Source organism: Lampris incognitus, chromosome 12, assembly GCF_029633865.1.
Source record: "Lampris incognitus isolate fLamInc1 chromosome 12, fLamInc1.hap2, whole genome shotgun sequence".
NCBI classification, from domain to species: domain Eukaryota; kingdom Metazoa; phylum Chordata; class Actinopteri; order Lampriformes; family Lampridae; genus Lampris; species Lampris incognitus.
In genome coordinates this window covers 50752973-50766159 of record NC_079222.1, presented here as the reverse complement: position 1 = coordinate 50766159, position 13187 = coordinate 50752973, and the positions used below count along the sequence as shown (strand labels likewise).

The following is a 13187-nucleotide window of genomic DNA, read 5'->3' as shown; positions in this document are numbered from 1 at the left end:
GTGAGCATCTAGATCAGGGATGGGCAACAGGATCCAGTGGGCAACATGGCCAGGCCAGTGTGGGCGCAGATCTTTGTTCCAACCAAGCAGTTACACACCTAAGTCTATTAGTCAACCAATAATCTCTACTAAGGACCTTGATTTGTAGACTCAGGTGTGTCACCTGAATGATCCTTGATTCTCTCTCTGATCCAAATACTAAAATCTCTAATTGCTCCCTTGTTATTAGCACTGATTACGTTTGTGTTATTAACTTTATCTACTTCCCTGTTTCTGGCACAGACTTGAATGGCGGTGAGTGACAGAATGGCGTCGATTGAAAGAGGAAAGAGAAGAATGGAAAATGTGACCTTAAGGCTTATTTGCCCTTGAAATTCAAGTCAAAATATTTGTGAAGCGCTTGCTGAAAAACACAGAACCACGGAGCCTACAATGATCGTTATGGATGAAGAACTTTTCAAAAATTACTTGTGCAAGAACTTTTAACATGTGGTCTGTGATGCAAGATACACGGCACACAATTATCCTGCTCTATTTCAGCAGTTACGCACAAACACACAAACACGCACACGCCACAATCAATAGGCTGAAACATTTCTATAACATGAGAGAGTACATATGTGACATTTGCAACAGCGAAGAGGAAGGAAGAGGCAGAGCGTAAAGACGACAGTGGTGAAGACAGACTGTTGTGTGACAACGATAATCAAAGGCCACATTAATGATCAGCCAGTCACTGAGTTCAGGTGGCTTGCTGTCTTACCTTCAGCCCACCTTTAAATCTGTAGCTGTAGCAGTGACTAAGTGACTAGAGAGTGTAACGGGGGCAGTCCTATGCTGTTCTATGCTGGTCAGCCTGCTGGGGCCCCAGGTGTTGGGGGGGTCCCTCAGTCTCTCATCATCATCATCATCATCATGATCAAGGAAGGAGGGGGGACACACAGGACTCTATTTGGCCCGCCTTGCCATTTATTTTGGTTTCAAACCCTTCGACAAACGTCCAGTCCTCCAGCTGGAGCGGTGTTTCTTACGGACGTGGGGGTCGAAGTTCAACCACTGCCCGGACTCCACTCGTGTGCATTAGAAGGAGAAACCGTCCACGGGACTCCGATGTAAGAAAGGATAAACAAGTATTTTATCCCACAGCTTGCAGTATCTTCTTACAGGGATACTCAAGGTTACGTTCTCCTCAACCAGCAAAACTGTCCTACGGTAAGAAACACGCGTGGCTCGGCTCGATCGCTGCTTGAGACTCCTCCCACAAAACAAAAATGGCCTCTCCCGTGTTCCCTCTTCCGTGTACCCACAGGACCTCTCTCTTAAAGCGACAGTACACGTATATGACGGTCGTTGGAAAACATACATAAAAGTAAATAATGACATAAAATAAAATGTAGTAAACACAAATAACAGCACACAGACAGGATTTGGTGATATTTCATACTCAAACAAAATAAAATAAAAACATTAATTTTAACCTGGTTACAAGAGGAACACATGTACTAGAAAGCGAGACGGTAGCGTCTCTATGCCTGCTGGACGAGCCAGGTAAGAGCAGCACAGTGTGGAATCACTTCACCTGGACACGACGTTTACTGACAGAAACCTTCTGGAGGTGTGCTTATCCGGGCTGGAACATGGGCTGCCGAACGCACAAGTTAGGCTAGGTTAACACTGTAGCGAATTCGGGGGGCAGCCAGGAACCGCCGCAGCCGGGATGTGAACCCGGGTCGCCCGCACCACGGGCGACTGCGCTAACCAGTCCGCCAAAGGGGGAGACCCGTCGTTACACTACCCCCCTCCTTCGGGCGCATGCGCTTCTGGTGGTCTCACGGTCTCACCATCCCACTTCTGACACCAGTGTAGCGACATCAGGGGCAGCCAGGTCCTGAATTCGCTACACTATTCGCCTCACTTTCCTCCCCACATTTAGTCATATATGGATGTTTGTGACTGATAACCACTAACTGGATTATGGGTGCTTTAGGTCACCTTTCTGAAACATAGCTTCAGAAAGTCCTTACAGTGGATTACAAAACCTTAGCTAGCACCCGAACCACACTGACAAACGGTAGCTAGCTGGTTAGGTTAGCTAACAGTAACTCCCTTCAGAATGCTTTAAGAAGTTAAAACTAAAACTAATGAACTTACCACTAATGGTGTGAAAGGTACCGGTGGAACTGCACCTTGAAGAGCAGCCTGCACACCTGCAACAACCATCCGCTCTATATCTGCTATCTGGAGAGAACCGGCCAAGTTTGAGTCCTTTCACCTCATCTCACCTACTGATCCACGGTCAGGGGCGGGGCGGGGTGCAAAGCTGGCGTTTACACTCGGCACCTAACCTAATGTTTACATTGGGCACCCCATACGGTTAAGTACCAGGAGGCCTGCCGGGACTTGTACATCGGGGAAACCAAACAGACACTGGTCAAGAGGATGACACAACACAGGAGAGCTAACACGTCAGACCAGGACTCCACAGGCTACACCATCTACACAGGCTACACCATCTACACAGGCTACACCATCTACACAGTCTACACCATCTACACAGTCTACACCTTCTACACAGTCTACACCATCTACACAGGCTACACCATCTACACAGGCTACACCATCTACACAGTCTACACCATCTACACAGTCTACACCTTCTACACAGTCTACACCATCTACAGGCCAGTGGCCGCTCTTTCAAGGATGAGGATGTGCACATCCTTGATAGGGAGGAACGCTGCTTTGAACAGGGAGTCAAAGAGGCCATCTATGTGAAGAGGGAACGACCATCCCTGAACCCCGGGGTGGGGGGGAGGGGGTAAGAGTACATCTGTCACCATCTTACAATGCTGTGATTGCAACTATTCCCAAAACCTCTGTGAACAGTACACATGGCCACTCTACCTCTAGTTAATGGTTGATCACAAAACTGGTCATTGGTTTGGGTCGTTATGCCACTATATTGTTTATAAGGGTGGGGGTACCTGCAGCCACTGCATTGTTTATAAGGGTGGGGGTACCTGCAGCCACTGTATTGTTTATAAGGGTGGGGGTACCTGCAGTCACTGTATTGTTTATAAGGGTGGGGGTACCTGCAGCCACTGTATTGTTTATAAGGGTGGGGGTACCTGCAGTCAGGTGAGACTGAAGAGGTCACTTAGATGATGGTGAAACGTTTCTCTCAGTAATCGTTGTGTCCAGATGAACTGACTCACCTTTCTGTGACAGATGGTAGCGCTGTGTGGAATGACAGTTGTGTGTGTGTGTGTGTGTGTGTGTGTGTGTGTGTTTACCTGTAACAGTTGCTGTGCGTGTGCAGTTATACAAGATAGCAAGTTCCCCGAACACTTTCCCCGGATTTATGGTACACAGCTTTTTTCCTTCTTTAGTTACTTCCACCTTTCCCTCTGCGCACACACACACACACACACACACACACACACACACACACACACACATAAAATCATGCACAGAAAAAGAAATCACAGATAAAAGTGAGGCATGACTTGATGAATGAATGAATCTTTAGCGGGCTGGCGGGAACAGATGACACGTCTCGGTGACATGAGGAGGTGGAGCACATTTCTCCCCCCCCCCCCCCATGTGTTTGGTTGTGATGCAGGCCAGCAGGATTAGAGAGCTAGAGGAATACACGAAGCGGTGACTGTGTCACCTTGCACACAGCATCGATTTCTCTCCCACGGGGAACTTTGTGAGCTCCGTCATGACCACCACCGTCACCACCTAACATATTGTAGCCAATTCGGGGGGCAGTCGGGGACCGCCGCCACCGGGACGCGAACCCGGGTCGCCCGCACCACGGGCGACTGTGCTTAAAGGGTCTTTAGGTGACTGCTTAGCGCAGTCACCCGTGGTGCGGGCGACCCGGGTTCGCGTCCCGGCTGTGGTGGTTCCCGGCTGCCCCCAGAATTCCCTACATCGGTGTCAGAAGTGGGATGTGAGACGGTGAGGCCACTGGAAGCGCGTGCGTGAGGGAGCTGGTATACTGAAGCGCGGGGACGCCCTTCCGGAAGAAGGGGGGTAGTGTAACTACCACGGACGTGCGGACTTGCTAGCCCTTGGCTAACGGGTTGGACCCTTTAGTTGACTGGTTAGCGCAGGCGACCCAGGCTCACTTCCCGGCTGCCCCTGAATGTGCCACAATATTTTTAAAAATGGCGTCTTTCCAGTCGTCCAACATGTCTCTTATTTCTCTTGGTGCTCGGGATGACCATGCTGTCTGGGCAGTAGCGCATGCAGAGACCGACAGGACTATCCAGTCTAGCTCGGCATGGCAGCTTGGCCTTGCGTAGCCTGGTTGAACACTAGGGCAAGAATACTTACTTACGAGAATACTTTTTCAATTTCTTTCCCTTTTTCTTATGGAATCCCTACATTATTTTGTGACGAAAGGTGACTTGGGAAGGTGGGAGAGGGAGCCGAATGTGAAAAGCCATTTGCTGGAATCGTGCCGTGGACTTCGAATCAAATGGGTATTCATCGATGTGCAGCATATGATCTGAAAGTCCTTTGTGCCAAAGTCTTCCATGAACATTTATCAAAACAACCGGCGTACGACCCCACAACCAATAATCCCTGATTGCATCACACTACACCATCACACATCTACCGGCTCATCTCAGAAGCAGCACTCTTCTCTGAACCACCACCAGATCTAACTGTGACAGGGTCAGCGTGTCGTTGGGGTTATCCGGTGGGCACTTTCCCTCACCAGTGTTTCTTTCAGTTCTATGACACCTTAACCAGGCTAAGCAGTGCATTACAGGGTCCAACCCCCACTCTCCTCCACGCCCACATTCAACAGTCTTCACAACTCTGCACAAGTGACTTCCAACCTACCAAAATACCCCTATAATATCTCATCTCATCTCATCTCATCTCATCTCATCCCATCTCATCTCATCTCATCTCATCTCATCTCATCTCATCTCATCTCATCTCATCCCATCTCATCTCATCTCATCTCATCTCATCTCATCTCATCTCATCCCATCTCATCTCATCTCATCCCATCCCATCTCATCTCATCTCATCTCATCTCATCCCATCTCATCCCATCTCATCTCATCTCATCTCTTCTCATCTCATCTCATCTCATCTCATCTCTTCTCATCTCATCTCATCTCATCTCATCTCATCTCATCTCATCTCATCTCATCTCATCTCATCATCAGCCGCTTCTCCGGGGTACAGTCAGGGTGGCAGCAAGCTAAGTAGGACATTCCAGACATCCCTCTCCCCAGCAACGCCCTTCAGCCCCTCCTGGGGGATCCCAAGGCATTCCCAGGCCAGATTGGGCATGTAGTCCCTCCAGCACCTTCTGGGTCTACCACGGGGTCTCCTCCCAGTTGGACGTGCCCGGAAAACCTCCAGAGGAAGGCGCCCAGGAGGCATCCTGATCAGATGCCTGAACCACCAGGCAGCCAGCCCGTCACTGTGTCACACTCCCTCCCTGGTGCACAGCCTGCCTCTGGCAGCAGCTGATTCTAGCTTTGTATTGTTGTTTTGTTTTTCATTTTTGGAGATATACAACATAACAATGACTCGTCCAACACATTACAATAGATACGTAACACATTAAAACAGAACTGTTGTGGAACTCAAAATGTTAACTGTACCGGTATTAGTCTATGCACATCAGATATTTAGTAACATTAACTAAAAAAACAAGAAACCAAAGTATTTCAGTATACGATTCCTTACCTCCCATATTGAGTTTTCAGCTAGCCTATGCAGTATACTGCAACAGCAGAACACAATTCCTGAAATTCCAAAGGAGTTGAATCAAGTGCAGCTGGACTTGGTATGTATCCGTGAAGACGGTTTCGCCTCTCATCCAAGAGGCTTCCTCAGTTCGTGCCTTTCTGACTAGACCAAGCTAGTCTGACTGGCTGCTGATGAGACTCAGATATTTAACCTCTAGGAGTCGTTGTCAGAGCTATAGATGTCCATGGCTCTTTTGTGTACTGATGTTTTGTGTACCGATGTACCCGCCGTTCCAGAAAGACCAACCAGGTGAGCGACGAGGAGGAAAGGAATAGAGACAGTCACCCCGTATGTTTCTGGGGTCTCCGAGAAACTCAGGAGAATTTTCAACAAACACCGCATCCCGGTATACTTTAAACCCAGCAACACACCGACAAAGACTGGTTCATCCCAAAGACCGTGTACCACACACCCGGAAAAGCAGTCTGGTGTATGCTGTACAATGCAATGAGGATTGCACTGACCTATACATAGGAGAAACCAAACAACCACTACACAAACGGATGGCCCAACACAGAAGGCCAAACTCCTCAGGACAAGACTCAGCAGTCTATCTACACCTAAAGGAGAAGACACACTCCTTCCAGGACAGCAACGGACACATTTTGGACAGGGAAGATAGATGGTTTGAAAGAGGGGTGAAGGAAGCCATCTATGTGAAACTGGGAAAACCATCCCTCAACAGAGGAGGAGGTCTGCGACACCACCTATCTCCCACTTACAATGCCGTCCTTTCATCTCTACCCAGGAGACTCAAGAAGCCTAGCCTCCAAGAACAACAGTCGCTGACTAACGGCTCCAACCACTCTCATGACCACTGAACAATGAATTCCAAACTAACACCCCCAACCACCGTTGCTGCTAAACAAATGCAAGTCAATAACTCCGATGGCGACGGGCGTTGGTAAACATCGGGACACAAAGAGCCATGGACATCTATAGCTCTGATAACGACTCCAAAGAGGATAAATATCTGAGTCTCATCAGCAGCCAGTCAGACTAGCTTGGTCTAGTCGGAAAGGCTGAGGACTGAGGAAGCCTCCTGGATGAGAGGCGAAACGTCTTCACGGATATACACTACCGTTCAAAAGTTTGGGATCACCCAAACAATTTTGTGTTTTCCATGAAAAGTCACACTTATTCACCACCATATGTTGTGAAATGAATAGAAAATAGAGTCAAGACATTGACAAGGTTAGAAATAATGATTTGTATTTGAAATAAGATTTTTTTTACATCAAACTTTGCTTTCGTCAAAGAATCCTCCATTTGCAGCAATTACAGCATTGCAGACCTTTGGCATTCTAGCTGTTAATTTGTTGAGGTAATCTGGAGAAATTGCACCCCACGCTTCCAGAAGCAGCTCCCACAAGTTGGATTGGTTGGATGGGCACTTCTTTGAGCAGATTGAGTTTCTGGAGCATCACATTTGTGGGGTCAATTAAACGCTCAAAATGGCCAGAAAAAGAGAACTTTCATCTGAAACTCGACAGTCTATTCTTGTTCTTAGAAATGAAGGCTATTCCATGCGAGAAATTGCTAAGAAATTGAAGATTTCCTACACCGGTGTGTACTACTCCCTTCAGAGGACAGCACAAACAGGCTCTAACAGGTACTATTTAATGAAGATGCCAGTTGGGGACCTGTGAGGCGTCTGTTTCTCAAACTAGAGACTCTAATGTACTTATCTTCTTGCTCAGTTGTGCAACGCGGCCTCCCACTTCTTTTTCTACTCTGGTTAGAGCCTGTTTGTGCTGTCCTCTGAAGGGAGTAGTACACACCGGTGTAGGAAATCTTCAATTTCTTAGCAATTTCTCGCATGGAATAGCCTTCATTTCTAAGAACAAGAATAGACTGTCGAGTTTCAGATGAAAGTTCTCTTTTTCTGGCCATTTTGAGCGTTTAATTGACCCCACAAATGTGATGCTCCAGAAACTCAATCTGCTCAAAGAAGTGCCCATCCAACCAATCCAACTTGTGGGAGCTGCTTCTGGAAGCGTGGGGTGCAATTTCTCCAGATTACCTCAACAAATTAACAGCTAGAATGCCAAAGGTCTGCAATGCTGTAATTGCTGCAAATGGAGGATTCTTTGACGAAAGCAAAGTTTGATGTAAAAAAAATCTTATTTCAAATACAAATCATTATTTCTAACCTTGTCAATGTCTTGGCTCTATTTTCTATTCATTTCACAACATATGGTGGTGAATAAGTGTGACTTTTCATGGAAAACACGAAATTGTTTGGGTGATCCCAAACTTTTGAACGGTAGTGTATACCAAGTCCAGTTGCACTCGATTCAACTCCTTTGGATAACCATGACCTGGATGAATGAGAACATTCACACACAATTCCTGAAATTCAGTCATGGCTTTTGGTTTTGGTGTGCCAGACCCAAGATTTTCCATGGCCCCATTTGGCCACCCCTATGAAAAAATTCTGGGGGCGCCGCTGTATCTCTAAGGCTGAGCCCAGACACCCTACGGAGGAAACTCATTTCAGCAGCTTGTATCCACTCTATTCTATCTTGCTTCATGTTGTGAGTATTCGTGGCTAGCTGTGTGCATCCACCTCAGCAGTGTGTGTGGTGTGCGGTTCTCATGGAGCGTCCTACCCTCCAGAACATAGACTATCGAGCCATCGTCTCCCTCCTGGATGACACAGCAGCCCTGGGCAAGACTGGTTGGGTGCATACAGTCCATAATGGTCAGAATCTGCACACAAACGCGTCTGATCAACAGGCGGGCAATTCAAGACTGACCTCAGTGTTACATGTCGCCAGTATTTTATGTTTTAATGAAAAGTAGAAAAGTAGAACAAGAAATGAAATGCAAATAGCAGCAGAGAAACGGAAATAGCAGTATGTGGTGTAGAATTTACCTGTCCATGTTCCAGGTGCTTCATGAAGTCATTCTCCAGCAGGGCCCTCTGGATCAGCTCCCTAGACCTGCACATGGGCCGAGAAATCACTGTCTTTAGCCATGTGTGTGCAGGGTGGTCACGTGGGGGAGCGAGGCCCTGCTCACTGACAACGCATGCACATGAGTCACAGTCACACAAACACACAAATATAGTCCAGCTACACTGCACATGTAATCCCAGTGCACTGTATGTATACCAAGTAGGCTAACACAGGACCACCACACAGTCTCAGCTTTGACCTGATGCTGTCATAGTCTTTCCAGGTAAAACATCACTGTAAAACTACTGGCTTTACATCAAGTCGGCTGGCCTGTCCAGGGTGTCTCCCCGCCTGCCGCCCAGTTACTGCTGGGATAGGCTCCAGCATCCCCACCACCCTGAGAGCAGGAGAAGCGGTTTGATAATGGATGGATGGAAGGAAGTATGAAGTATATGGAAGATGGCAGCATGAATTCACGTTTGTGGCGGCCCCAGCCAGTACCGTCCACGCAGTGTCTTTGTCCACATCTGTGTCTAACTGTGTCTTGGTTTGATGGCTGGGGGAGCTGGTGCTGGATCAGCTGGGAGACCTTGGTCTGCTGTGTCCAAAGAGGAAACACCGAGGGCGGTCTGACAGGACGCAGAAGCGGGGCAGGCCAAGCTAACCGCTAACTCATGCAGACCGGCAGCTCCGACAGTCATCCTGGCTGGTGTTCACTCTCCTGGATATGTGTGTTACTTTGGATATGTGTGTTAGTTTGGATATGTGTGTTACTTTAGATATGTGTGTTAGTTTAGATATGTGTGTTACTTTGGATATGTGTGTTAGTTTAGATATGTGTGTTAGTTTAGATATGTGTGTTAGTTTGGATATATGTGTGTTAGTTTGGATATGTGTGTTAGTGTGGATATGTGTGTTAGTTTGGATATGTGTGTTAGTTCAGATATGTGTGTTAGTTTGGATATGTGTGTTAGTGTGGATATGTGTGTTAGTTTAGATATGTGTGTTAGTTTAGATATGTGTGTTAGTTTAGATATGTGTGTTAGTGTGGATATGTGTGTTAGTTTAGATATGTGTGTTAGTTTGGGTATGTGTGTTAGTTTAGATTTATGTGTTAGTTTGGATATATGTGTTAGTTTAGATATGTGTGTTAGTTTGGGTATGTGTGTTAGTTTGGGTATGTGTGTTAGTTTAGATTTATGTGTTAGTTTGGATATATGTGTTAGTTTAGATATGTGTGTTAGTTTGGATATGTGTGTTAGTTTGGGTATGTGTGTTAGTTTGGGTATGTGTGTTAGTTTAGATACTATATGTGTGTTGATGTAGTTTTCAGATATATGTTGTTGTCTTTGTGTTTCTCTGCTGTGGGCTGGGGGAAACGGTATGTGTTACAACTCATTATGTCAGGCGTAGAGTTTACACTATGTCAGGTGTACAGTCTACACTATGTCAGGTGTACGGTCTACACTATGTCAGGTATACAGTCTACACTATGTCAGGTGTACAGTCTACACTATGTCAGGTGTATGGTCTGCACTATGTCAGGTGTATGGTCTACACTATATCAGGTGTACGGTCTACACTACACTATGTCAGGTGTACAGTCTGCACTATGTCATGTATACAGTCTACACTATGTCAGGTATACAGTCTACACTATGTCAGGTATACAGTCTACACTATGTCAGGTGTACGGTCTACACTATGTCAGGTGTATGGTCTACACTATGTCAGGTATACAGTCAACACTATGTCAGATGTACGGTCTACACTATGTCAGGTGTATGGTCTGCACTATGTCAGGTGCATGTGACTGACATACCTATGTCAGGTATGTCAGTCACACGCACACCACATCTCTGCAAGTGTTGACACATTTATCCACATCCTCACACTGACCTATGAAGCTCTTCCTCCTTTTAATTTTCATGTGGGTGTGTGTGTGTGTGTGTGTGTGTGTGTGTGTGTGTGTGTGTGTGTGTGTGTGTGTGTGTGTGTGTGAGTGGTTTACTCACTCCTTGCCCTTGCTGTAGCTGGTGAGTGTAACATGTGAAAGCTGGGAGGGGTCCAGTGCAGTGGGCTCTGCAGAAATAGCCTGTCTCTTGGTACGCTGAGGCTCATCCGGTGCTCCTGCAGACTGCAGCACTGTGCCTCATGACAACACACACAAACAAGCTGGTCATGCCGCACCCGCAACTTTACTTTCACTTGCAACAGTCTTTTGTTGTGGTGACATTTGTTGTGAAATGTTTGGTGCACCATTTCCTAAGCCAATGATTCTTTTTTGAAAGCCGTGTATGACGTTCTGCCATAGGTAGAAGGCCCATTGTGCATCTCAACAAACCAGCAGTTGATGCATCCACGGAGTTGGGTGAGTGATGTGAGGGGCTGCGGTGCTTGTCCAGCTCCGTCTGCAGCTGTCTGATCAGGTCGTCTTTAGTGTCCATCTCCAACTCCAGCTCGTCGATCAGGGTGTCTCGCTGTCTCAGCTCCTCAGTCTTCAGCTGCAAGGCTAGCTGCAGATCCCTCAGCGTGCCCATGCTCCCAGACCCGGCCATGGCCAACACACACGCACAAAAATGCTACACAAAAAGACAGGGGCAAAGACAGACAGAAAGACATGCAGGGAGAATGCAGTGTGGAATGTGTAACTCTGCAGAACTAATGTGTTTACACATACACAAACTGCTCCATGGAAAGAGCCAAAGTAAAATAATACCGAGAGAGAAAGAAAGAGAGAGTAGAACAATACCAGGAGAGAAAGAGAGTAGAACAATACCAGGAGAGAGAGAGAGTAGAACAACACCAGGAGAGAGAGAGAGAGTAGAACAATACCAGGAGAGAGAGAGAGAGTAGAACAATACCAGGAGAGAGAGAGAGTAGAACAATACCAGGAGAGAGAGAGAGAGTAGAACAATACCAGGAGAGAAAGAGAGTAGAACAATACCAGGAGAGAGAGAGAGAGTAGAACAATACCAGGAGAGAGAGAGAGTAGAACAATACCAGGAGAGAGAGAGTAGAACAATACCAGGAGAGAGAGAGAGTAGAACAATACCAGGAGAGAGAGAGAGAGTAGAACAATACCAGGAGAGAAAGAGAGTAGAACAATACCAGGAGAGAGAGAGAGAGTAGAACAATACCAGGAGAGAGAGAGAGTAGAACAATACCAGGAGAGAGAGAGTAGAACAATACCAGGAGAGAGAGAGAGAGAGTAGAACAATACCAGGAGAGAGAGAGAGTAGAACAATACCAGGAGAGAAAGAGAGTAGAACAATACCAGGAGAGAGAGAGAGTAGAACAATACCAGGAGAGAGAGAGAGAGTAGAACAATACCAGGAGAGAAAGAGAGAGTAGAACAATACCAGGAGAGAGAGAGAGTAGAACAATACTAGGAGAGAGAGAGAGAGAGTAACACAACACCAGGAGAGAGAGAGAGAGTAGAACAATACCAGGAGAGAGAGAGAGTAGAACAATACCAGGAGAGAAAGAGAGAGTAGAACAATACCAGGAGAGAAAGAGAGTAGAACAATACCAGGAGAGAGAGAGAGTAGAACAATACCAGGAGAGAGAGAGAGAGTAGAACAATACCAGGAGAGAGAGAGAGAGAGAGTAGAACAATACCAGGAGAGAGAGAGAGAGAGTAGAACAATACCAGGAGAGAAAGAGAGTAGAACAATACCAGGAGAGAGAGAGAGTAGAACAATACCAGGAGAGAGAGAGAGAGAGTAGAACAATACCAGGAGAGAAAGAGAGAGTAGAACAATACCAGGAGAGAGAGAGAGAGTAGAACAATACTAGGAGAGAGAGAGAGAGTAACACAACACCAGGAGAGAGAGAGAGAGTAGAACAATACCAGGAGAGAGAGAGAGAGAGTAGAACAATACCAGGAGAGAGAGAGAGTAGAACAATACCAGGAGAGAAAGAGAGTAGAACAATACCAGGAGAGAGAGAGAGAGTAGAACAATACCAGGAGAGAGAGAGAGAGTAGAACAATACCAGGAGAGAGAGAGAGAGTAGAACAATACCAGGAGAGAGAGAGAGTAGAACAATACCAGGAGAGAGAGAGAGTAGAACAATACCAGGAGAGAGAGAGATAGTAGAACAATACCAGGAGAGAGAGAGAGAGAGAATAGAACAATACCAGGAGAGAGAGAGAGAGTAGAACAATACCAGGAGAGAGAGAGAGAGAGTAGAACAATACCAAGAGAGAAAGAGAGTAGAACAATACCAGGAGCGAGAAAGAGAGTAGAACAATACCAGGAGAGAGAGAGAGTAGAACAATACCAGGAGAGAGAGAGAGAGTAGAACAATACCAGGAGAGAGAGAGAGTAGAACAATACCAGGAGAGAGAGAGAGAGTAGAACAATACCAGGAGAGAAAGAGAGTAGAACAATACCAGGAGAGAGAGAGAGTAGAACAATACCAGGAGAGAGAGAGAGAGTAGAACAATACCAGGAGAGAGAGAGAGAGAGAGAGAGAGAGTAGAACAATACCAGGAGA

The 13187-nt window shown here is 46.5% G+C and overlaps 1 protein-coding gene across 5 annotated transcripts in view; it reads right to left on the bottom strand.

Moving 5' to 3' along the window:
• Nucleotides 1-11227, bottom strand: part of LOC130121771 (cGMP-dependent protein kinase 1-like) — a 36803-nt gene extending 25576 nt beyond the window's left edge. For 2 of the 5 annotated variants that reach the window (XM_056290656.1, XM_056290659.1), the window contains exons 1-5: nt 11045-11227; nt 10703-10824; nt 8666-8732; nt 8400-8499; nt 3294-3407 (exon numbers count right to left, since the gene is read on the bottom strand). In XM_056290656.1, coding sequence (XP_056146631.1) covers nt 3294-3407; nt 8400-8499; nt 8666-8732; nt 10703-10824; nt 11045-11227 — 586 coding nt within the window. Of the gene's footprint in view, nt 1-3293; nt 3408-8399; nt 8500-8665; nt 8733-10702; nt 10839-11031 lie in introns of all 5 variants that reach the window. The other 3 variants (XM_056290654.1, XM_056290658.1, XM_056290657.1) reach the window with 3 other exon arrangements.
• Nucleotides 11228-13187: the final 1960 nt, after the last annotated feature.